This window comes from Erythrolamprus reginae, chromosome 2 (assembly GCF_031021105.1).
Source record: "Erythrolamprus reginae isolate rEryReg1 chromosome 2, rEryReg1.hap1, whole genome shotgun sequence".
NCBI classification, from domain to species: Eukaryota; Metazoa; Chordata; class Lepidosauria; order Squamata; family Dipsadidae; genus Erythrolamprus; species Erythrolamprus reginae.
Genome location: NC_091951.1, coordinates 218,214,611 through 218,241,529, shown reverse-complemented (window position 1 = coordinate 218,241,529; position 26,919 = coordinate 218,214,611). Strand labels below are relative to the sequence as shown.

At 39.6% G+C, this 26,919-nt stretch overlaps 2 protein-coding genes across 6 annotated transcripts in view; both read right to left on the bottom strand.

Annotated features, from left to right (window-relative positions):
- Nucleotides 1-26,919, bottom strand: part of YIPF2 (Yip1 domain family member 2) — a 365,318-nt gene that overhangs the window by 106,036 nt on the left and 232,363 nt on the right. The window lies entirely within an intron of this gene.
- POSTN (periostin) overlaps nt 13,198-26,919 on the bottom strand; it is a 109,183-nt gene continuing 95,461 nt past the window's right edge. For 2 of the 5 annotated variants that reach the window (XM_070741853.1, XM_070741851.1), the window contains 5 exons: nt 26,006-26,095; nt 23,578-23,658; nt 14,684-14,770; nt 14,097-14,138; nt 13,198-13,639 (listed from right to left, as the gene is read on the bottom strand). In XM_070741853.1, coding sequence (XP_070597954.1) covers nt 13,569-13,639; nt 14,097-14,138; nt 14,684-14,770; nt 23,578-23,658; nt 26,006-26,095 — 371 coding nt within the window. In that variant the 3' untranslated portion in view covers nt 13,198-13,568. Of the gene's footprint in view, nt 13,640-14,096; nt 14,139-14,683; nt 14,771-23,123; nt 23,205-23,577; nt 23,659-26,005; nt 26,096-26,743; nt 26,840-26,919 lie in introns of all 5 variants that reach the window. The other 3 variants (XM_070741848.1, XM_070741849.1, XM_070741850.1) reach the window with 3 other exon arrangements.

Genomic DNA, 26,919 nt, shown 5'->3' with positions numbered 1-26,919 from the left:
TTTATGCATGGTATGTCTGTGTGTGTGACTGTTAGCATATGGGGTTTTTTAAATATTTAAATATTTTAAATCTGTCTGATTGCTTATGATTTGTTTTTTTACATGTTGTGAGCCGCCCCGAGTCTTCGGAGAGGGGCGGCATACAAATCTAAGTAATAAATAATAAATAAAATAAAATATAAACATTGTTATATCTTTGTATACTACTAATTTGTACTTGCCAAAATGGATGGATGGATGGATGGATGGATGGATGGATGGATGGATGGATGGATGGATAGATAGATAGATAGATAGATAGATAGATAGATAGATAGATAGATAGATAGATAAACAGACAGAGACAGACAGACAGACAAAAAAATAATAATAAATAAATAAATAAATAAATAAATAAATAAATAAATAAATAAATAAGTGGTGGCTTTAGCTGCCGTCATGCCTGCTTCACTCTCTGTCCCTCTGGCTACTGCTGGGGAAGTCTCAGCTGAAGCTGAGATGTAAGCAGCCTGCACATGCCCCAATCAGAAAGCTGAGAAGCTGGAGCAGTAGCCCACTCTCAAGGGGGAAAGAGCATACTTTGTGGTGCCTCCAAAGATTCCTTCAGCCTGGGTCCTAGCCAAGATGTTTGTGCAACACATCTAAAGATTACCTGGAGTCCAGAACTGCATTATCTTGGACAGGAGGATGCAATTCACCACAAAGTTTTGGTGGGAGTTTTTGAAAATGATAGCTCTGCCTATCATCCTGGTACCAATGGGGATTCTGAATGGAACAACTCATTAGTAGAGCAATTCCTTCCTTGTCAGGTAAATTATAAATAGAGTAATTGGGCTGAGCTCCTGCCTTTTGCAGAGGTGGCATATGCAGCAGCACAGGTTTTACCCCTTTCAAGGTGGCCACAAGGACTGAGTTCATGCCCATACCAGAGCTCCCATGGGAGGAAGTGCCATCCTCAGTGTCATTAGGATGGATACTCTAAAAGTCACCCTGCATGAAGTGCTGAATAAAGCTAGAGAAAGTCAAAAAAGGCAAGCAGCTTGGAGAAAAGCCCCCCAGAAAGAATTCAGAGTGGGGGGATAAGATTTATTTTTCCACCAAATATCTAAAATTGAGGCAACCTTGGAAAAAGAAGTTGGGTGCAACCTTGGAAAAAATTGAGTCCCACATACATAGAGCCTTTCCAAATTGTCTGGATGATAAATCCAGTGATGGTGGAGCTGCCAAAAAGCCTCAGGTGGGTTCATCTGGTATTTCATTACAGTCTTCTAAAATCTTTGAGAGTCTGGACTGAAACCAGTCAGAGAACCACTTTCTTCCCTCATCCCAGTAAAAGGAGAGGGGCACTATGAGGTAAAAGGTTTCTTGACTCCAGATATCACAAGGGAATGTCACAGTATCTAGTACTGTGGAAAGGCTACTCATTACCAGATGCAGAGTGGGTGGCTACTCCAGATGTCAGGGCAGCAAGGTTAGTTAAGAAGTTTCTCACTATGTACCCTCAATGGCCCCAATAGGGAATGCAGCAGCATTTGGTTGGTAGTAATAATGTATACGTATGTTTATTCTTTTTTTCAGGTCTACCCTTTCGGGGGGAGGGTCAGCATATCAAGACTGACTCTCACTTTCATCTACATTTTTCTTCACTCTCAGCTTGACAATGAAAGGAGGTGGATGGAATGCAAAGGTGGAAAAATGTTATTCAAGCATCTGTCAGCTTCCATGAGGCATTGCTGTCATCCCAAGGACACATTGAGCAGATATCCCAGTATGGCTGGTTGTTTTCCATGACAAAATGAACAGAAGTGATTGCTGGACATATTGGATTGTGGATAGCCCATAAGGAAAGGGGGGAAATAACTATGCTTGCTTTTGTGTGGGAAACCCAGAGCTGGTTTCATTTCTTTATATAGTGCCCTATTTCTGAGTGGCTTAGAATATTAGTATCAGAAAACTGAAAACAAAATAAATTAATATAATATCCCAGCATTGACTTAGCATGATATTTTGCCTTTCCAAAAACGTGGTAAAGAGGATGTGGTCAAAATATATAGGGACAAGTTGTTCTGAAAGAGGGGAACCATCACAGACAAGATTTTCCCCATGCAATTTTTATCCTCAGAATAAAATCTTGAAAACCATCCTACTTGTGCTCAAGCTTCATTTTAGAAACATAGAAACATAGAAGTCTGACGGCAGAAAAAGGCCTCATGGTCCATCTAGTCTGCCCTTATACTATTTTCTGTATTTTATCTTAGGATGGATATATGTTTATCCCAGGCATGTTTAAATTCAGTTACTGTGGATTTATCTACCACGTCTGCTGGAAGTTTGTTCCAAGGATCTACTACTCTTTCAGTAAAATAATATTTTCTCATGTTGCTTTTGATCTTTCCCCCAACTAACTTCAGATTGTGTCCCCTTTTTTGAATAGGTGTGGCTAAAGATACAGCAGTGGTCAGTTTTACCCCCGGGCAGATCCAAGCAGTGGGTAGATTGAGATGGTAGATGGAGATCCACTGCATTCAAAACATATGTCCGCCCCAAAGAAGCAGGGGCACTATGACTGTTGATTAACTCTGCTCCATTTCATTTTAGATGGCATGGTGAGAGAGAAGCCCGGGATCCTGATCTGCGGCCACAGCATGGTGCTCTAGGCCGGAAAGAGAGCTGCAAGGTTGGCTTTTGGGCCACAGCTGAGGCTGAGCCAGTAGGCCAGCGTGCGTTGGCTGGGAAGGAAATGGGATGGGCTTCTCTCTCTGCTGTTTGACTGTTTGAGTTACCCAGTTGGCTGGTGTTACATATTGGGGGCAACGATCTGGGGGCAGTGAAGAGTGTGGCTCTACTGCAGAGGGCAATTGTGGACCTCTGGGTCATAAAAATGCATTCACCGGCTAGGAAAAATCACATCAGATACATGTACAATTAGCACAGGTGCCCCCCAAGGCTGTGTACTCTCACCACTTCTCTTCTCTCTATACACTAATGACTGCATCTCAAACGATCCATCTGTTAAACTACTGAAATTTGCAGATGATACAACAGTGATCGGACTCATTAGAGACAATGATGAATCCGCATACAGACGGGAAGTTGAACAACTATCCTTGTGGTGTGACCAGAACAATCTAGAACTGAACACACTCAAAACCGTAGAAATGGTGGTAGACTTTAAGAGAAACCCTTCCACCCTTCCACCTCTCACAATACTAGACAACACAGTATCAACAGTAGAGACCTTCAAATTTCTAGGTTCTATCATATCTCAAGACCTAAAATGGTCACCTAACATCAAAAACATCATCAAAAAAGCACAACAAAGAATGTTCTTTCTGCGCCAGCTCAGGAAGCTCAAACTGCCCAAGGAGCTGCTGATACAGTTCTACAGAGGAATCATTGAGTCTGTCATCTGCACCTCTATAACTGTCTGGTTTGGTGCTGCAACCCAACAGGACCGACACAGACTTCAGAGGATAATCAGAACTGCAGAAAAAACAATTGCTGCCAACCTGCCTTCCATTGAGGACCTGTATACTGCATGAGTCAAAAAGAGGGCGGGGAAAATATTTACTGACCCCTTGCATCCTGGGCACAAATTGTTTCAACTTCTACCCTCAAAACGTCGCTACAGAACACTGCACACCAAGACAACTAGACACAAGAACAGGTTTTTTCCGAACGCCATCACTCTACTAAACAAATAATTCCCTCAACACTGTCAGACTTTCTACTAAATCTGCACTTCTATTCTACTAGTTTTTCTCATCATTCCTTTCACCCATTTCTTCCCATGTTGACTGTATGACTGTAACTTGTTGCTTATATCCTAAGATTTTTATTAATATTGCTTCTTCATTGCTTATTTCATCCCTATGACAATCATTAAGTGTTGTACCACATGATTCTTGACAAATGTATATTTTATTTTATGTACGCTGAGAGCATATGCACCAAGACAAATTCCTTGTGTGTCCAATCACACTTGGCCAATAAAAATTCTATTCTATTCTATTCTATCTGGATTGTTTGGTCAGAAATGATACCACGGTTGTCGTGGAGACACGCCAAAGACATCAAAGCAGTGAACAGGGCTAGGGAAAGGTGAGCAGGGTATTGGGTAAGTTGGTGGTGGAGCTTGGTGGTGTCGTTGTCCACCATCCAGATATTTGGGTGTCACATGAAGGGCTCTTCTGCCCAAACAGGGTCCATTTAACCGATAAGGGTAATGACATTCTCTTGGCAGACCTGCAGAGGTGCCTGCAACATTGTTTGCGGCGGGGGGGGGGCAAAGTCAGTGTGCCAAAATTAAGAAATTTGACCCCCTGCTGTGGCAGGTAGGGGCGGAAAAGAGGCTTTAGCAGCAACTGTGTGATCTCCTTTTGGGCACCCTTTGGACAGTGATATGTTGCCCCTCGCCAAGACTTCCAGGAAGATTCCGCCTGAGTAATGGCGGGGGGATGCCTTTGAGGCTCACTGGCCAGGACCTCCCAGGGACTAGGGGTGAGCCTTCCCACACACCAAATGTGGTGTGGCAAAGGGGCAAGGGAACAGTGGGACCATCCCCTTGCCCTGCAAGGAGCTTTCACACATTAGTTGCAAAGAAATGTTATTGAAAGGGAAATTTCCATCCCTCTGTCTTCACCTCTGCAGGTGTTTGTTTTTATTAAAACAAATAAATAAGGTGACCCTTATAACCCATATAACTCTTGTCCATGTGTCATTCTGTCTTTGCCACAAAAGAAATATGACTGGAGCTCATGAAAGTTTTAATAAAGATTGTTAATTGGGAAAGATACTACCAGACTTCTCCTGATTTATTTGCCACTATAATATAAAACATTTCTTCTCCTACAATGAATATGTTTTAGAGATCCTTCAATTTATTTCTTAAGTGGCATAAATTAAATACTGGGTGAGATCATCCAAGGGCATGGGGTGAGGTATCATCAGTACCCAGTTGTACATCTCCACCCCATGTCCAGCCAACGAAGCAGTGGAAGTGATGTGCCGGTGCCTGGAGGCTGTTAGGGTCTGGATGGGTGTCAACAGACTCAAACTCAACCCTGATAAGACAGAGTAGCTGTGGGTTTTGCCTCCCAGGGACAATTCCATCTGTCCATCCATCACCCTGGGGGCGAAATCATTGACCTCCTCAGAGAGGGTCTGCAACTTGGGCATCCTCCTCGATCTACAGCTCACATTAGAGAAACATCTTTCAGCTGTGGCAAGGGGGGCATTTGCCCAGGTTCACGTGGTGCACCAGTTGCGGCCCTATTTGGACCGGAAGTCACTGCTCACAGTCACTCATGCCCTCATCACCTCGAGGCTTGACTACTGTAACGCTCTTTACATGGGGCTACCTTTGAAAAGTGTTCGAAAACTTCAGATCATGCAGAATGCAGCTGTGAGAGCAATCATGGGCTTTCCTAAATATGCCCATGTTACACCAACACTCCGCAGTCTGCATTGGTTGCCGATCAGTTTCCGGTCACAATTCAAAGTGTTGGTTATGGCCTATAAAGCCCTTCATGGCATCGGACCAGAATATCGGGACCGCCTTCTGCCGCACGAATCCCAGCGACCAGTCATGTCCCACAGAGTTGGCCTTCTCCGGGTCCCGTCGACAAAACAATGTCGATTGGCGGGACCCAGGGGAAAAGCCTTCCCTGCAGCGGCTCCGGCCCTCTGGAACCAGCTCCCTCCAGAGATCAGAATTGCCCCCACCCTCCTTGCCTTTCGTAAGCTCCTTAAAATCCACCTCTGTCATCAGGCATGGGGGAACTGAGATATCCTTTCCCCCTAGGCCCAGTGTTCCCTCTAATTTTTTTTGGGGGGGGGTGGAAAAGTATAGTGTCTGAGTGGCAGTCCCTTTGGGACTGGGTGGCACAGAAATAATAAACAAACAAACAAACAAATAAATAAATAAATAAATAAAAAACCCACCCTGTTTTGCCTCAGATAATTTCAAAATAAAATACTGTACTGTGTGTCTATAACAGTGAGCTCATAATAGGGCAACTCTATCAATATCAAAATGCCACTTAAATAGTTGAGCTAGTTTCAAACTAGATTTTGATTTTCTTTCTCTCTTCCTTACTCCCATTCTTTTTCTTTCTCTTTTCCTTCCTCTCTTTTTTCTATCTGTTTCTCTCTCTTCCTCTCTTCCTCTCTCTCTCCTTCCCTCTCACTCTTTCCCTCTCGGCTTCTGGGCAGGTTTGGAAAACTCTGAGTTGATGATGATTTTTAAGTGAGCGATTGCTCACTGCTCAGCTTAGAGGGAACTATGCCTAGGCCTATACAATGTATACATGGTATGTTTGTATGTGTGTTTGTTTGGTTTTTAATAAGGGTTTTTTAGTTATTTTAAATATTAGATTTGTTATATGCTGTTTTTATTATTGTTGTTAGCCACCCCCAGTCTACGGAGAGGGGCGGCTTACAAATCTAAATAAATAAATAAATGGTTGAGGATATCCCCAAAGAAAAAGCAATAGACTGCTTTTGAAAGTGATCCTAATGTTATAAGAAACTTCTGGTCGTGACCATCTATTAAAGTGGCCACAGTGCACTTGCTGGCCATGAAGGGTCCCCATGAGATAAAATTTTAACAAAAAAAAATTGTATCTGGAAGAAAGAAGATTATTATTATTATTATTATTATTATTATTATTATTATTATTTATTGGATTTGTATGCCGCCCCTCTCCGTAGACTCGGGGCAGCAGACTTGTATCTGGAACATGTTTTCCCTGGATTTTATTTCTGAACTTCCAACTCCCCAAGTCTTCAAGAATATTTTAACAGTAATGAATGTGTTTAGCAATATGGCACATTTTATTTCCTTGCATGAGGCTACCATCAACTTAGGAGACTGCTCAGTTTTTTCTAGACCACAGTTTTCAGTATAACACTTGGCCAATCATATAATCTCACACTGTGTCTCTTAAATTACACCCAAGTTTTGGAAAGCCATTTTCCAATTATTGGACAATCATAGTAATCTGTTATTTTCTCATCATCTGGCACTGATGTATAATCTGAGATTAAGATATTTACTTGAGTAATGTTTACACTGCTATTATTTTTATCAGTTGGACAATTGAACTACATTATTGTCTTTTGCAGAATTTCAACAGAACTCAGTGCATTCCTGTATCAGTGTGTTCCCCTTTCATATGATCTACAGCTACCATCCTCAGATCTTGCCCTTCAAGGCTCCTGCTTTTATTGTTCCTTCAGATTTCAACTATCACCAGGAGATAGCTTCTCAGCTCTTCTTAGAAATAGATCTGGCTAATGCTGTGTACAGGTAATCCACAAATGAAAATAGAGATATCAAAATAGAGAGGAGGGAATTTAGTGTTGCTTTCAACTAGATTTGTACCTTTCTTCTACCCATTCAAGAAGAAGTTGGAAACACCTCCCCTTCTCACATAATGAATGGGTTCCCAAAAAAACATGTGTATGCCCCTAAATTAATACATATATTTCATCAATTGTATTTGAAAATCTAAACTGATTTTATGTTTTCTTTATCTCCTCTTCCCTCTTTTTTGTTTTCTTTCAGATTGGTTTTCCATTTTTCTAGGGGGGTGGACATGTCAGGACCCAAAATATCTCTATTGGGATGCTGGGATTCCGGTGGGAGGGGGGAGGATTGGAGGCAGGGGTGAGCTACTGCCCAGATGGGGGGGATGCAGTGGGGTAGCGAAAATGGAGCTCCACCCCAGAGCACCCAATTTGCACTGAAAGATGTTGAAAGAAAATGCAGGGTGTCCTGTATAAACCATGCCCACAATGTCGTAATAAAAATTTTGGTAGCTCTTCACTGATTGGAGGGATCTCTATGTGAAGTTTCTGTTTCTGTTTCTTGCATTGCTGTGTTGTGGGAAGGGTTTTGTTTGCACCACTTTAAATTGCTGTTTTTAAGTGGGAAAACTTAGTTCCTGCCTAAACTCTTGCTATCACAAGCCTTTCAATAAAAACTACTTTTGGAACAACTTCAGTTTCAAGAATCCTGCTTTCTTGGGAAGACTGGAGAGGCAAAGAGTTTAAATTGACTATAAAAGCAAAAATTCAGTAGGCTAGAAGTATAGGTGACAGAGGGTCAGAATATCCCGGTGTTGCTGGGGAGAGGCAGATATGGCGGGGGCCACAGAGTTAGCCGTTCCAGGGGAACGAGGGATCATTGCTTAATAACGATCCCTTGTTCTGGCTCTGTGAGCTCAACCTCGGGTACTGGTGATGAGTGTAATTCTGGTCCTGGGCTCAGGTTGCTGCTCCTTAATGCCAGGTCGGTGGTAAATAAAGCTCTCCTCATCCGGGATTTAATCCTGGATGAGGAGGCCGACCTGGCATGTATTACTGAAACCTGGCTGGGCCCAGAGGGAGGAGTTCCTCTCTCTGAAATTTGCCCAGCTGAGTTTCAGATATGGCATCAACCTCGACCCCAGGGAAGGGGGGGAGGAGTGGCTATTATAGCCAGGGAGAACCTTTGCCTACGTGGACTCATTGCTCCAGAGATTGCGGGTTGCGAGTCTCTCTTGATGAAGTTGGACTTAGGGGTTCAGGTGGGCTTGTTTCTCACGTACCTGCCTCCCAGCTGCGCGTCAAAAGCCCTGCCTGTGCTGCTCGAGGAGGTAGCCGGGTTGGCGGTGGAATTCCCCGGACTTATTGTCTTGGGGGACTTCAACCTGCTGTCACTCGGCGAAGCCTCTGGACTGGCACAGGAGTTCATGGCCACCATGACAGCCATGGACCTGACTCAAGTAATACAGGGTCCAACTCACGAGGGAGGACACGCACCAGACATGGTATTCCTCTCTGAGCAATTGAGTAATGGTCTGAGACTAAGGGGCTTAGAAGTATTGCCTTTGTCATGGTCAGACCATTTTCTACTACGGCTTGACTTCCTGGCTCCAATCCTTCCCCGCAGGGAGGTGGAACCAATTAAGATGTTCTGCCCCAGACACCTGATGCACCCAGAGGGCTTTCAGACGGCGCTTGGGGTTATTCCAGATACACTCGTCCACAGTTCGGCGGAGTCTCTTGCGGAAGCCCGAAACAAGGCTGCAGCGGAGGCTCTTGATCGGATTGCGCCTTTGCGACCTCTCCGTGGCGCTAGACCCCTTAGAGCTCCATGGTTCAACGAGGAGCTCCGGGAGTTGAAATGCCAGAAGCGATGGAGGAAGAGTAAGTCTGAATCTGATCGAACACTTGTAAGAGCTTTTATTAAGACTTACAAAGTGGCGCTCAAGGTGGCAAGATGCGTGTATCATGCCGCCTTGATTGCATCAGCGGAATCCCACCCAGCCGCTTTGTTTAGGGTGACCCGCTCCCTTCTTAACCAGGGGGGAGTTGGGGAGCCCTTGCAGAGTAGTGCTGAGGATTTTAACATGTTTTTCACTGATAAAATCGCTCAGATCCGGGCGGACTGCGACTCCAATTGGAAAACAGAGTTGGCTGACAACGAGTCAGTCGAGGTGACCGGGGCCCATACTTGTCCACCTGTCTGGGAAGAGTTTGATCTGGTGACACCTGATGAAGTGGACAAGGCCATTGGAGCTGTGAGTTCCGCCACCTGTTTACTGGATCCGTGTCCCTCCTGGCTGGTTTCGGCCAGCAGGGAGGTGACACGGAGCTGTGTCCAGGAGATTGTCAACGCTTCCTTGGGGAGGGGATCCTTTCCATCATCCTATAAAGAGGTGCTTGTGCGCCCCCTCCTCAAGAAGCCTTCCCTGGACCCAGCTGTACTTAATAACTACCGTCCAGTCTCCAACCTTCCCTTTATGGGGAAGGTTGTTGAGAAGATGGTGGCACTCCAGCTCCAACGGTCCTTGGAAGAAGCCGATTATCTAGGTCCCCAGCAGTCGGGTTTCAGGCCCAGTTACAGCACGGAAACTGCTTTGGTCACGTTGATGGATGATCTCTGGCGGGCCCGGGACAGGGGTTTATCCTCTGTCCTGGTGCTTCTTGATCTCTCAGCGGCTTTCGATACCATCGACCATGGTATCCTTCTGCACCGGCTGGAGGGGTTGGGGGTGGGAGGCACTGTTCTTCAGTGGTTCTCCTCCTACCTCTCCAGTCGGTCGCAGTTGGTGTTAGTGGGGGGCCAGAGGTCGACCCCGAGGTCTCTCCCTTGTGGGGTGCCTCAGGGGTCGGTCCTCTCCCCCCTGCTATTTAATAACTACATGAAACCGCTGGGTGAGATTATCCAAGGGCATGGGGTGAGGTATCATCAGTACGCTGATGATACCCAGCTTTACATCTCCACCCCATGCCCAGTCAACGAAGCAGTGGCAGTGATGTGCCGGTGTCTGGAGGCTGTTGGATGGGTGTCAACATACTCAAACTCAACCCGGATAAGACGGAGTGGCTGTGGGTTTTGCCTCCCAAGGACAATTCCATCTGTCCTGCCATTACCCTGGGGGGGGGGGAATTATTGACCCCCTCGGAGAGGGTCCGCAACTTGGGCGTCCTCCTCGATCCACAGCTCACATTAGAGAACCATCTTTCAGCTGTGGCGAGGGGGGCGTTTGCCCAGGTTCGCCTGGTGTACCAGTTGCGGCCCTATCTGGACCGGGACTCACTGCTCACAGTCACTCATGCCCTCATCACCTCGAGGTTCGACTACTGTAATGCTCTCTACATGGAGCTACTTTTGAAAAGTGTTCGGAAACTCCAGATCATGCGGAATACAGCTGCGAGAGCAGTCATGGGCTTACCTAGGTATGCCCATGTTTCACCAACACTCCGCAGTCTGCATTGGTTGCCAATCAATTTCCGGTCACAATTCAAAGTGTTGGTTATGACCTTTAAAGCCCTTCATGGCACTGGACCAGAATATCTCCGAGACCGCCTGCTGCCGCACGAATCCCAGCGACCGACTAGGTCCCACAGAGTGGGCCTTCTCCGGGTCCCGTCAACTAAACAATGTCAGTTGGTGGGCCCCAGGGGAAGAGCCTACTCTGTGGCGGCCCCGACCCTCTGGAACCAACTCCCCCCGGAGATTAGAACTGCCCCTACTCTCCTTGCCTTTCGTAAGCTCCTTAAGACCCACCTTTGTCGTCAGGCATGGGGGAACTGAGACATCTCCCCCGGGCATATACAATTCATGAATGGTATGTCTGTATGTATGTTTGTTTAGAAAATGGGGTTTTTAAAATATTTTTAAACTGTAATTTAGATTTGTTGTAAATTGTTTCACTTTGTTGTGAGCCGCCCCGAGTCTGCGGAGAGGGGCGGCATACAAATCTAAATAATAAATAAATAAATAAATAAATAAATAAATAAATAAATAAATAAATAAATAAATAAACAAACAAACAAACAAACAAACAAACAAACAAACAAACAAACAAACAAATATCAAGTATGCAGCCCAGATTTAGGTTACAAAATTCTAGATGGCTAGATGGGTGGATTGATTTATGAGTTTCTCCAATCAACTGACTGGTTCCGAGTTGCATACAATTATTTATAATTGTTCAGTTAAACACATAATAGTTAAAAAGTTAAAGCACAGTGCATAAGATATAAACAGCCATATTTGCCAAATCCCAGAGGTAGAACATTGTACTGGGGATGTCAGTTGTGTAAGAAAGAGATCAATATCTTGGACCCCACCTTAAAAGGAACAGCCTATTGAACTTCTTACATTGAAACAATACATTTTGTATTTCAAAAAGTATATGCAGTTTTTGGGTTCTGTCCAAAGGTATCAAAAACAGAAGAGAATATATGAAGTATGAATATGTTAGAAGCAAGAATGATCTGCAAGTATAAAATATATTATTATTGTTGTTGTTATTATTTAGATTTGTATGCCGCCCCTCTCCATAGACTCGGAGATATAGAAAGGGACAGTGAATGTTTTAATGTAAACTGTATGTAGTTAATTTATTTTTAATGGCCTGACTTTAATATCCTTTGCTTTCTACTAATTCATTTTTGCACTCTTTGTAAAGTTGTTTTCACCAGAAACCAGTACATTGGGTTCCAGCCAATATAGGCCATCTCATAGAGTGGTAGCAAAAATGGAACTGCACACGTAGCTTTGCTTGATTGGCAGGCGCCCAGAGACACCCACATGAGATTAGGCTTCTGGGTATGTGCAGGAAGCCAAATCTTACGTTAGGACGCTCACGCGTGCAAGACAGATTTTTGACTTTTTTTTTTCTTCCACGCATGCGCGAAAGCAAAGAAATCCCCGAAAATCACCGAAATCTCCTGTGTGTAAGTGTAGAAGCCAATTCTCATGCTAACCATGTGTGCCCACCCACCCACCAGATGCATGCACACCCGCACCGGTCACTAGGAGCGCACTGGTAGCGCCGGCAGTGGGGAACCCTTGCCTGCCAGACACTAATATCATGAGGGATGTGTATCAGTAGTGGGTGGGCAGAGTCTCCTGCCACTCATACTACTGGTGCTTAGATCCAGGCTGAACCAGGAGCAATCCACCGCTGACATGTATGCTTCCTAAAAAAAATCAGTAAAGGTGAAGGTGGGTGGATTGTTAAGTACTTTAACAATTTATTAAACTGTCCCAGCTAAATAGAAAGGCAAGGAATAAATAAAATCAATAAATAAAGTACTTTAGTGACACTCTCAGAGGACTTCATAAGCTGCAGAAGATCCTAACATATCTTCCAGGGCACATTCTTACAGGGTTGTGCCTTCCTGGGTCTCACTGTTGTCCTTTGGACTCTGCTCCTTGAAGTATTATGTTTTTGTCTATGTAGTTGGCTGTTTCTGATCTCACTGCAGAACTCTAAACTTTCTGGAAACACAGCTTGAAACCATATACTATATAACATAAGGAATCGGAAAAATAACACTCCCCCCAAACCCCATCCTTGGCCATCCAGAAAATCTCATGTCTTTTCTCTCCTTAAAAAAATTACTAAAAATTGTAATTCACACACGTTATTGGAAAAAAATTCTCAAACTAGAAATATAAAAGGAACCCTGAATTATTTTTGACAAAACACAGTAGAATTAAGGCACCGCATTTAAATTTCTTATTTCATTTACAAGACTCCTTGTAATATAAATATATGAAAGAATAAGCAAATAAGGTAATTAAAAATGACAATTTATAAACAATCCCATGTTAATAATGATTAATAGCATAGTATTATAGATAAACATTTTTAACTGAATTCTAAATTTTATATTATTTCCCAACAGAAGTAATTATTCAAATAAGGTTGCTTTTTATTTTTAAGGCAAATGTTTCAGAAACGTTATAATTGTCTTCTGTACATAAATGATATAATGGAGATACACATACATATATTCAGATTATTTAATATACAATGGCTCAGAAATAAGATCCAACAAAATCAATGGAACTTATCTGTGTTTGCATACTTTCACAACATCTACTCTAATCAGTTATTCATAGAAAACAGATAAATTCTAAATTTATTTTTTCTAACATGTAAAATTTTGTAAGATTTTATTCAATAGTGAGTACTATACCCAATTCCTAATGCGAACACATGAGTTAGTAAAATATTTCCCCTGTTAATTTTTAAAAATTTGTTTAAACTTTCAAAACTTTTTCAGTTCCCTCTCTGTGGATTTTGTCTTCTTGTGCCAGGACGGACAAGTCTTGTTCTTCTCCGAGGCGATCCTTTTAATCCAAAAATAAGTCAAATAAGGTTATTTTATTTATTGTTTTATCAGTTAAATGTTCATAAAAATATAGCAAAATACATTAATTATAATTATTATTGCTTAAAATAAAAATATGCCTATAACAAAAATAACAATACACATAAAAAGCTATAAAAGTTCAAAAGTAGGCATTCTTTTGAATATCCTTCAATATCTATTAGTGATATTGATACAGAATTGTTCTTCTGTGCTTTATTGTTTCAATCTTTGATACTATATGCTCAAGCTAGTATAATGCAAGTTCATATTTTGTGTAAATGGATATAACATATTTCTCTCTAAATATTTAATATTATTATATTTTATAAAGTAGTTCACATATAGAATCTCACCACGATTTTTAATTAGAACATATTTAAACTTTTTTAGTTAAGCATAGTTAGAACATGTTAATATTAGAAACCTTTTCTTACCTTGTGCCCTTCTAGATGATTGTACTCTTCTTACTGGAATATCTAAAAAATATTGAAACCAATATCCTTTATTGTAAACATTTGATAATAATATAGGTTCAAAAGTACAGTTTTCTGACCATACAGTATAAGGGGAAAAGTTCAAGTAACATGGCAGTAATTATTAGTTCTCTAGATTCTGAAACAGTGGTACAACATCGATGTAAAACTATTAGGTCAAACATTTCGACAAGACAAAGATTTAAGATTTAAGTTTAAGATTTAATCCATACTATACAAAAAATAAAATAGGAAATAATGCTTTCTATCCATAAATAAATAAATAAAATTTATTGTAGCATATGCATCAGTTTAGCTATAGGACTTACAAATAAACACACACACACACACACACGCACACTATGAAACAATTTCTAAAGCCTCTCATTTATGGTAGATAGAAGGGAAGTTTCAGGCATGTTTTATCATTCTAATTAGCAAATTTGTTAGAAATACTGTTTTTTCTCGCTTTCACCATAACCACTGCCATATAGATAATTAATGCCCCAAATAATTACAAGAATAATTCCATTAATTGTATGACTGACCTTCCAGATGAATTTTCTTTATTTCTGTTTCAATAATCTGTGGTTCTCCTTCAATTGTTTCAGTAACTTTAGTGTATTCAGATCCAGCTACGATAAGCATTAAAAAAAACAATAGTTAACATAAGGAAAATATTTTTGGCAAAAGAGTGATCCAGGCATTAAATTCTGAAATCTTACTGTGTAGGCAGCGATAGTCAGGAAGGAGTGACAAATTTCTAAACATTTTCTTAGAAATGACCATTGCGACTTCTATTGTAGAACTGGTAGTTAAGTATAGAAAGCCAGTTTGCTGAAGTAATTAAGGCATAAGCTAGAAACCAATATAGTTTTAGTGCCACCTTAGGGACAATGCCACCTGGCTTTGGGTCAGTGAACCCTAGGCAAATGGCAAAATACTTCTGAAAAACCTTGCCAAGAAAACTTCAGGGACTAATCCAGGCAATTGCTAACATTCAATGCTACACACACACACACACGTGCGCGCTCATACACACACACTCCATTTATTTGATGTATTCATAAAATATGCAAGGAGTACACAACTTTTTCTCAAAGCTTGCAAGGTTTTATTTGTGTGGTATTTTGACCTAAATAATTCTAGATATTATCTCAAATGTCTATGGACCAAATGAAATTTTAAATTGTTGTATGATTCTCTAATTGTATATAAAGGCTTAAGCTGCACAAAAGAGGAAAGTTTCTAGATGGCAGTAAAGATTCTACCTATAGCTTACTATGGATAGAGAAGTCTGAAATCTTTGACACCCAAAGCATGAATAAAGCTGTTAAGAACAGAGACTGAGATATCTTCATTTTTTTGTATTTGTATTTGATAGCATAATGAGTCTGAATAAGTTTTAACAATCATTTTATGCTATAACAAGCATTTCAGTACATGAAAATAGAAGTATTAACAGGAGCATTTTAGCAATAGGGGAAGCAGTTCAGCTGTTTAAAAATCTGTCTGAAATTAGATTCATAGTTTGTCATCTGAGGCAAAGCTGGGTTCGGACCGATTCGAACTGGTTCACCAAAAACTGGTAGCAAATGACATCATGGGACTGGATTGGTCAGTGCCGATCCATGGGCACCGCCTTCTCTTTTTTTTAACTTTCTTCCAGCGTGGGAGGAAGCGAACTGACAGTGGGGTAAGTTAGAACCCATCTCTGATCTGAGGTAATATATATCTTATCCAAATTGAACAAGAATTCATTCACTCATTTAAATGCAGAATTGTCATTATTCTACGGAATAATACATACAAAAATTATTCATTTTTGTCCTGTCCTGCTAGAAAGATGTGCTGACATTCTTTTGCCATGGTGAGTTTACCCAGGTAAAAATGAGGACTAGATGCAAAGGAATACTGCCATTTTAACTCATAAATTTACCAATGGCTTCATTGCTTTAGGAGGGCTGGCCCATTTATGCTAAAGAGTCATTACAGGGTAAGGGTGAATGTTATTTTCATCAATAGACTTTTTAAAAAAGCAATGGCAAGAAAAATAGATTAGTGATTTGGAATGTATACCTGAACGTGTTTTGTTGGTATACTTGAGATGACAGAATCTCTGTTATTAAATTTTGTTTTGCAACTAAGGTAATGCATTATAAATCTTATCTACTGATAGTAACGTATAAAAAATAATCCTTTTCATCTTTTACTGAAGTTAAAAAGTTATATGTTGCAAACTGCCAAGAATCTTGAGAGATGGAAAGTATATAAATAATTTTAATGTATAAAAATGTTATACATTATTTTAATTTCAGCATGAGGTTAGAAAATATTGGAAAAGGAAACTACTGATTTCCTTTTTAAAAAAACTTTAAAAACTTTTTAAAAAAATATTGGTGTGGGGGGAATTTACCAGAGGATTGGAAAAGAACCCATGTGTTCCCACCTTCAAAAAAGGAGAAAAAAAAACAGACCCAGGAAACTACTGACCAATCAGCCTAATATCAATACCTGGAAGATACTGGAAAAATAATAAAAAAGAGATTTGTTAACATCTAGGAAAAAATAAAGTTATAACTAGTAGCCAGCACGGGTTTATTAAAAACAGATCATGCCAAAACAATCTTATTTCATTCTTGGACAAAGTGACTAAATCAATAGACCAGTGAAATGCTGTGGACATAATATACTTAGACTTCAGCAAGGCATGTGACAAAGTAAACCACAACCTACTTTTTTGTAAGCTAGAAAAATGTGGTATAAAAAGCATTACTACCAGATGGCTTTGTAACTGATTGATAAATGGTACTCAATGAGTAGCCTTTAATGGTACTACATCTACCTGGAGGGAAGTAAGCAGTGGGGTACCACAAGGTTCTGTCTTAGGCTCAGTTTTTTTCAATATCTTCATAAAGATCTTCAGCTGCCGGAGAGGGGCAGCATATAAATCCAATCAATCAATCAATCAATCAATCAATCAACCAACCAACCAACAAACAAACAAACAAACAAACAAACAAACAAATAAATAGAAAGACTTAGATGAGGAAATAGAAGGGGAACTCATCAAATTTGTGAATGACACTAAGCTGGCAGGAATAGCCAACACCCCAGAAGACAAGCTCAGGATCCAAAAAGATCTTGATAGACTTGAATAATGGGCCCTATCCAACAAAATGAAATTTAGTGTAAAGAAAATCAAAATCATGTGAAGAACAAGCACAATGATAGTCAAAAACTTTTAGAATGTGCAGAGATGGACAAGCTAACAATTGAAATATGCAACAAAGTGGATATGATTATTATAAAGTATGGAACAAATGGTATAATTGGTTAGAGCACAAAAGTAAAATCAATGTATAAAAGTATATGGATATTTGGAAATATGATGAAAGGCTGACAGTTTAAATAGAAAATAAAATTATAACTATTGGTATATTATGATAGATGTAAAGGTGAAAATATAAGTAGGGATTGTGAAATGTACAAATATTACAAGTTAAAAGGAGAAATTGAAAAAGTTTTGTCACTGATAATAGATAGCTGCAAAATTGAAGTTATGGTTTTTAAATGTAGAAAATTAAATAAAAACTGTTTAAAAAAACAAAATCATGTGAAGAATTACTTTGCTTTATAAAGCCTTAATATGACTGCACCTGGAATACTGCAACCAGTTTTGGCACCACACCACACAGCACACAAAAGATATTGAGACTTTGGGGAAAGTGCAAAGAATAGCAACTAAGGCCTAGAGACTAAAATATATGAAGAACGTTTGCACGATTTGGATTTGGCCAGTCTAGACAAAAGAAGGATTAATGGGGACATGATAGCAGTATTCCAATATTTGAAAGACTGTCACAAAGAGAAGGTCAATTTATTTTCCAAAGCACCAGAAGGCAGGACAAGAAACAATAAATGGAAACTAATCAAGGAGAAAAGCAACTTGGAACTAAGGAGCAACTACCTAACAGTGAGGACAATTAATCAGAGGAAAAGTTTGCCTTCAGAAGTTGTGGGTGCTTCATCAGTGGAGGCTTTTAAAAAGAGACTAGACTTATCTGAAATGGTATATCATCTCTTGCTTGAGCAAGGGTTTGGTCTAAAAGACCTCCAAGGTCCCTTTCAACTCTGTTATTCTGTTCTATTCTTCATTCTAAATCACCTGATGGCCAGACAAGGAATAATGGATGGAAACTGAACAAGGAGAGATTTAACCTGGAAATAAGTATAAATTTTCTGACAAAGCAATCAACCAGTGGAACAGCTCTGAGAGGGGAGGGTGACCAAACTATACGACAAAACACTGAACAAAACAAGGAAGGGGAACGGGACAAGCCTACAAACAAACCTGAGAATAAAAAATTTCTACCTGCAAACAAACACAAACATCTAAAATGCCTGTACACGAACGCACAAAGCTTGGGAAACAAACAGGATGAACTGGAATTATTAATACACGAGGGCCAATACGATCTAATTGGAATCACAGAAACCTGGTGGAACGAAACACACGCCTGGAACACACAGATAATGGGTTACAACCTCTTCAAGAAGAACAGGTCAAACAAGAAAGGAGGAGGTGTTGCACTATACATCAAAGACCACTACACTGCCACAGAACTACATCCAACCAAAGATGATAACCCCCTAGAAATCATATGGGTCAACATAAAAGAAAAAAAGAGCAACACCACAATTGGAGTATACTACAGACCACCCAATCAAACAGACACAATGGACGACCTCTTCACATGCAACTAACAGACATATGCAACAAACACAGCACGACAATAATGGGGGACTTCAACTACCCAGACATCAACTGGAAAACTAACTCAGCACCAAGTGGAAAGTCTGCCAAATTTCTTTCCAGTCTAGCTGACAACTTTCTAACCCAAAAAGTTGAAACAGGAACCAGAGGGAATGCTATATTAGACCTAATACTAACAAACAGGGAAGAAACAATAGAGGGAACAGAAGAAGAAGGGAAACTGGGAGAGAGCGACCACGTCATCCTCAAATTCAACATAGTGCAATCACTAGCTACTATACCCAACACCACTACAGTCCCAGACTTCAGAAAAGCGGACTTTAACAAGCTCAGAGCGAACCTTGAACAATGCCCCTGGAACGAACTCTTAGAAGGAAAAACCACTCAGGAAGCCTGGGTGATCCTAAAAAACAGCATCATAGACGCCCAAAACAACGCAATCCCCATGAAAAGGAAAAACAGGAAAACCAAAACTAAACCTGCATGGCTAAACAAAGCCCTTGCAGATGACATAAAAGGGAAAAAAAGCTAAGTAAAAACAAAGGAAAGAAGGACTCATAACCAAAGCGGAATATCAGCAAACAGCCAGTTCCTGCAAACAAAAAATAAAAACAGCAAAGGCACAATATGAACAACACCTTGCAGCGGAAGTCAAAGACAACAAAAAAAGATTCTTCCAACACATCAACAATAAGAAGAAAATCAAAGAAACAATCGTCACACTAAAAAACGAAGAGGGTAGAGAAATCACAGACAGCAATGACCAAGCACAGCTACTCAATGCCTACTTTGCATCAGTCTTCACACAAAAGGGAACCTCCCTCCAACCAATCTGCAATTTAACTGCAACAAACTGCCCCAGAACCGAACTCAACATAGACAAAAGCACAGTGAGGGACTACCTGAGGGAACTCAACGAATACAAATCACCAGGGCCAGACGGACTTCACCCCAAAGTCCTAAAAGAATTGGCAGACACCATAGCGGAACCACTCCTCCTCATCTACCAAATATCCTGGATCACTGGAGACCTACCGGAAGACTGGAAGCGAGCTGACGTAGTCCCCATCCACAAAAAAGGCAAAAAGACCGACCCAGGTAACTACAGACCAATCAGTCTGACCTCTATACCTGGAAAAATACTGGAGAAAATAATCAAAAAACAACTTACCCACTTCCTAGAAACAAACAAGATCATATCCAATAGCCAGCATGGATTCATCAGAAACAAATCATGCCAAACCAATCTCATATCATTTTTCAACACCATAACCAAGTCAGTTGACCAACGCAACTCAGTGGACCTCATATACTTGGATTTCAGTAAGGCTTTCGATAAAGTCGACCACAATCTCCTAATCCACAAACTAGAAAAAAATGGAGTAGATTACTACACATGTAGATGGATAAACAGTTGGCTGATCAACCGCACCCAACGAGTTGTCCTCAACGACACCAAATCCACATAGAAAAAAGTAGACAGTGGAGTACCACAGGGCTCTGTCCTGGGTCCTGTACTCTTTAACATCTTCATCAACGACCTGGACGAGGGAATAAAAGGGGAACTAATAAAATTTGCAGATGACACCAAGCTGGCGGGGGTAGCCAACACCCTTGAGGACAGGCTCAGAGTACAAGAAGACCTAGACAGACTATCACAGTGGGCCCATACCAACAAAATGAGGTTCAACACCGACAAATGCAGAGTCCTCCACCTCGGCAAAAAGAACCCTAGACATACATACAGCCTGGGAGATACCCCACTCAGCAGTAGTGACTGCGAAAGAGATCTTGGAGTCTTGGTGGACAATCAACTAAACATGAGTCAGCAATGTGCAGCAGCAGCCAAAAAAGCCAACTCAATCCTAAGCTGCATCAACAGAGGAATACGCTCCAAGACCAGGGAAGTACTAATACCACTCTACTATGCCCTGGTCAGACCCCACCTGGAGTACTGCATCCAATTTTGGTCACCTCACTACAAAAAAGACATCGAAACTCTGGAGAAGGTGCAAAAAAGAGCAACCAAAATGATTAGGGTACTCGAAACCAAGACTTACGAAGAGAGATTGAGAGAACTGGGAATGGACAGCCTAGAAAAAAGAAGGTCTACAGGGGACATGATAGCAGTTTACAGATACTTGAGGGGTTGCCACGGTGAGGAGGGGGTCTCTTTATTCCCCAGGGCACCAGAGGGCCGGATGAGGAACAATGGTTGGAAGCTGACCAAGGAGAGATTCAACCTGGAAATAAGGAAGAACTTCCTGACGGTCAGAGCGATCAACCAAGGGAACTGCCTGCCAGGGGAGGTGGTGAACTCCCCAACTCTGGACACCTTCAAGAGGAGATTGGACTTCCATTTGGCTGGGGTGCTGTAGGGTTTCCTGCTCAGGCAGGGGGTTGGACTCGATGACCTAATGGTCCCTTTCAACTCTATTAATAAACAATAATAATAAACAAGCTTGCAATTGAAAGTTGTTAGAGCTTCATTACTGGAGGCTTTCAAGAAGAGAGGGACTGCCATTTGTCAGGAATGGTATAGGTCAGTGATGGCGAACCTATGGCATGGGTGCCACAGGTGGCACACGGAGCCATATCTGCTGGCGAACGAGCCATTGCCTTAGCTCGGCTCCAACATGCATGTGTGTGCCGGCCAGCTGATTTTTTGCTTGCATAGAGGCTCTGGGAGGGCATTTTTGGCTTCCAGAGCGTTTCCGGGGGGTGGGGGAGGGTGTTTTACCCTCCCTGGCTCCAGGGAAACCTTTGGAGCCTGAGGAGGGTGAAACACGACCCTACTGGGCCCACCACAGGGTGGGAAACAAGACATTTTTCATCTTCAGAGGGCCTCTGGGAGGTGAGGAAAGCTTTTTTCACCCTCCCCAGGCTTTGAATTATAGGTGTGGGCACTCTGACATGTGCAATAGCACCTGCACACACTGTTTTGGCACCTAAGGAAAAAAAAGTTCGCCATCACTGGTATAGGTCTTCTGCTTGGGAAGGGGTTGGACTAGATTACCTACAAGGTCCCTTTTAACTCTGTTAATCTGTTAATTCTAGCTATTTGGATAATTCAAATCTGCCAACTAAGCAAAGGCATTCTAAAAAAATAAAGATGAATAAAGTAATCATAGATTTAAAAGTTATAGATCACTTAGTTGTTTCTTGGCAAAGAATACTTAAGCTGAAGAGCCAGGATCTCATTTTTGGCTATCTAATAGAATAAATCTTTATTTCTTATGATGGCTAATGTTCTCAAATGTGGAATACCAAGAACGCTAACAATAAAATGGAAATAAAATCCTCCTTGCATGTCTGGCTGAAATTGGGAATGGAGCAGCATGTACTGTCACAGCATCCTTTGAGAAGCAGTAATATCAAGCCTTTGCTGTGAATTGGAAGGCTATTACTCAAAGCACGAGGTTCTATAATTCTGAAGTAGCCTTTTCTGGAGTAGTTCACAAGTTTTCAGAATATATGCATGAATCATTTTTCAACTCTATCAGTCAATCCTTATTTACATGCATTCTTTATGTCAGCTAACAATTTTCATGATACTGCTATAATATATATTGGCAATAAACTTGCTATTCCGCAGCTGTACTGAACATTGCTTGAAGGCTTTCATTTTGGTGAATCATAGTGCCAAGCATAGCAACATGATGTTTTTTGCCATGATAAATTAAAGGATTAGAACCTTGAAACTCTTCAAGTTAATTAACTAATAATTTTTTAAAAGCTGACATCAACATGCTTAGTATTAAGACAGAGAATTGTAATTATTAAGTTTCTAATTGTAAGTTTAAAGCATAGAATCTGTAGTTGATTGAAAAGAATATTAAACATGCCTTTGTTAACTTATGAGCAATGAATATTCACAATAATTAATAAAGATCTGGAATTTTCCCAATGATTTTATAAAATATTTCTTGGAAGTTCCAAATGTATTGAGGTGTGTGTGTGTGTGTGTGTGTGTTTGTGAATCTTCAATGCTCACTTAAAACTGTTTAAAGACTGAGTATAAGTAATACATATATTTTTCCTCAGTATGGACTTGTGGAAGTAAGCAGAATACCCAAATATCTTGTTTTCATAAACAATCCTTGAAGTCTGATCTATAGATTTTTCTTTCCTTGAATCAGTCTTTAAAAAGTTAAGACATTAGCTTGTTAACTCTTCATTAGGCTGAAATTAGTTTTCTTGCACTCACTAACCTCCCTGGAGAAGCCGTTTGATTTCTTCATCATCCAGTAAATGACCATCACCTTCAATAAGTTTAGTCACCTTGGTAACCTCTGATAGGACATGTCATGAAATTATTTTATAGGACAATATGGGAAAATATAACTACAGTAAATGTTTAAAAATTGTTTTATAATGATTTCATTTATTATAAATAATCAGTTTTTGGCTAATTTTGAAGTAAAATTCAATTGAAACGATTTAAATATTGATACTGAATGCTGAAAATCTTTATGTTATAAGGATTTCCATTGACAACATTCAGTACAGTAAGTTATGTTGCGATTGCTCTTTTATTTTTATTCATTATTTATACATACTATGAGTCAAGCAGGCTTTGAACTGAGTTTAGAATTCAGGTGCTGTTCTAGTATTGTTGAATTTTCATAAATATAGCCATTTCAGATAATGAGCATGCTTCCTAACCTTCCTCTAGCAATTTCTTAAGAGTCTCTTCATTATCTGTTCCTCCTCCAGCAGTGATTCGAGTATATTTCAGTTCAGGGCCTGAAAAAGATTCAGCAATTTTTACTTGGAATTTCTATACAGTACTCTTAATGTTATATTGTAAACATCAGGATCTTCCTTAATATTATATGATTATAAAATTATATTATATGTGATGTTTTTGGCAGCCAGCATGTCATACACAGAATGAAAACACTGAGATTTCAAAAGATGGATGAACTCTTGTGACAACTACCATACTTTTCGGAGTGTAAGATGCACGGGAGTATAAGACACACACCTCTAGATTTTAGAGGTGGAAAACAAGGGAAAAAATATTCTGAAGCAAATGGTGTAGTAATATATTATTTAAAGAAATACCAGTGTAGCAGAATACGTTTTACAAAGATGTATACTTTTCACAACCATGTACACTTCTTACAAACTTCAGAGTTGACAGCTTTAAGACTTGTGGACTAAATCCCAGAATTCCTCCTCCAGTCATGCTAGATGAAGTAATTAGAAGGGGAAAACAACAGTTTTATTGTCAAAAAAATGGGGTGAGCAAAGGGTCTGGGAAGCCTGCAGGGAATTCCTGGGTGCTGGGGGATGGCAAAAATGCCAATTTTTGTGAAAAATGGGCTGGTTTTGGCTGGTTTTCCCCCACAAAATTTGGGGCATTTTTGCCTTTCCCCAGTCCCCAGGAGCTCAGTGCAGCCTTCCCAGACCTTTTGCCCACCCTATTTCTTGCGAAAAAAACCAAGCGAAAAATCATTTACAAAAACGTGGGGCATTTTTGCCATCCCCCAGCACCAAGGAACTTCCTGTAGGATTCCGAAACCCTTTGTCCACCCCATTTTTGCAAAACATGCCCCATTTTTCACAAAAATGAGATCAGGCGGGGCTTCAGTACAGCAAAAATGGCTGTATTTAGTGTATAAGACACACCAATCTTTCCCTCCTTTTTTATGGGGGAAAAAGGTGTGTCCAATACTCCGAAAAATACAGTAAGTAAAGAAATCGCTGAAAGATGGCTACATATAATTCATTATCACATTATTTATAAAAGATTAAACTTCTATTGACTTCACTGAGAAATTCTGGAGTAAAATACAAAATTGGATAGAGGAACAGACTAAAATTCAAATTAACAAAAAACCCGAAGTATTTTATTAGGCTTCATAGGTCAGAATATGAAAAAAACCCAATATTATTTAATATTACATATTTTGACAGCAGCCAGAATATCACACAATTCTGGAAACAGAAAGATCTACCAGATGACTCCATATTACTAAGAAAAATTATGGACTGTGCCGAAGCAGACATGATGACACTCAAAATAAACAATAAAGAAGACTCCAAATATTATAAAACATGGAACAATTTTTATGAATGGTTAAAAATAAGAAAAAAATAAAATTGAGATATTTATATGAAATAGATAGATAGATAGATATATATAGATATAGATATAGATATAGATATAGATATAGATATAGATATAGATATAGATATAGATATAGATATAGATATGACGGTCTTGGTATATTCGGGTTTCTTCCCGTGTAGGATTTGGAAATTTCTGGTGACGTTTCGACGAGGTCTCACTCGTCATCTTCAGGCTGGTGTTTCTGTCCTTGAGACCTCGTCGAAACGTCGCCAGAAATTTCCAAATCCTACACGGGAAGAAACCCGAATATACCAAGACCGTCATACCTGTACCCGTGAAAATCTACGAAATATGAATGAATTTACATAAGCGTTAAAATCTTTGAGACAAATTATGAATAATTTGATATATAAGAAATGTATTATTATACCTATTGTGTGGTCAAAAGCACAACAAAATCGTAAATTAAGGGAATAACCAAAACCATTTTTCTTACATTATCGCTTGTATCAGCCGTAGAATTGACTTATTCTAAGATGTGTTTGATGGATATGTACAAAATAATTAATCATTAGATTTTTTATTTATTTTTGTTTTGTTTTATTTGTCTGGGTTTTTTAAAGTTCTGTTTTTAATGTAAATAATTCAATAAAAACTATTTTAAAAAAGAGATTTAAATGTACTATAAACATGCATAGAGTAAAATAAAAATCAGTAAGTGGAGCACATACAACTAAAGGAAATGTTGAGATATACATCTTTTTATATAGAGAGCAGGGGATATAGCTAGGAAATTTTACTTGGATAACTGAAGATTTCTTAGTATTATTTCTTGTGCCTTTTCTTAAGAAGCTATGTTGTACTATCAATCATTAGAGGGTTTTTATTGCCAAAACTAAACATAAATGCCCCAGAATCAGAACTTACAAAAACATTCAAAATAATACATATTATTCCCCATAGATCAGTATGAAATTTGAATTTTTAAGACTGAAACTACTTAAATGAATTTACCTTGAATAATTCTTTCTTCAGTCACCTCTTTTTCAGTCACTTCCACAGGATGCCCATCAATTATTTTTGTGTATTTTTTAATTTTAGGCTCTATAAGAAGACATTTTTAAATGGTTAATGGCAAGATCATTGCAATATACTGGGTTACTTTTGGATTTCCATGGGGAAAGGGTTAGAAATAGTTAATTCAAATGTTTTCACTACATTGTAGAGATGCCTTGAAAAAAATAAGAGCATGCCAATTTTGCCAAGACTATATACTTTCAAACAAAAAATTGTTGTTTTTTTTTAAATCTGAATAAAAAATATTTATGGTAGTTATTTTAAAACATATATTGATTTTTTTTTTGCTTGTTGGTTTATAGGGGTTTTTTTGAGAGCTTTGAATAACAAAAATATAATGTTTCTTGATTATTCTGCAGATGAAAACTGATTGAATCACTAAGAAATTAATAGAATTGGCAAATTGTTATTGCTACATTGCACCTTAGGTCTAAAGTTCAATTTTTTTAGCATGCAGAATGAAAAATAATTTCTTTTATTTGCATTAATAAAAAAGAAATGAAAGTTAAAACATTTAGTTCCCTGATGCAATATATATGATTAAAACATGCTAAAAGCAAATCTATAGATGCAAGACTCAGTCTTCCCACTTGTATCTAAACTTTGGAACTGGTATTTGGAACTCTTTTCCAAATCCTTTTAGTTAGTACTGCTCAGGCCACAAAATATATTCACCTCCATGAATCACTTTAGTTATTGTTTCTCCTTCCCTGACCAGCTTAAATTCTGGCTCCCCTTCAATAACTTTGGTGAACTTTGTAATTGATGGCACTGCAAAGCATTGTTAAAACATCATAAAATGTGTTATGAAAGTGACACATGAAAATTTTATGTACGTTTCAAAATATTTC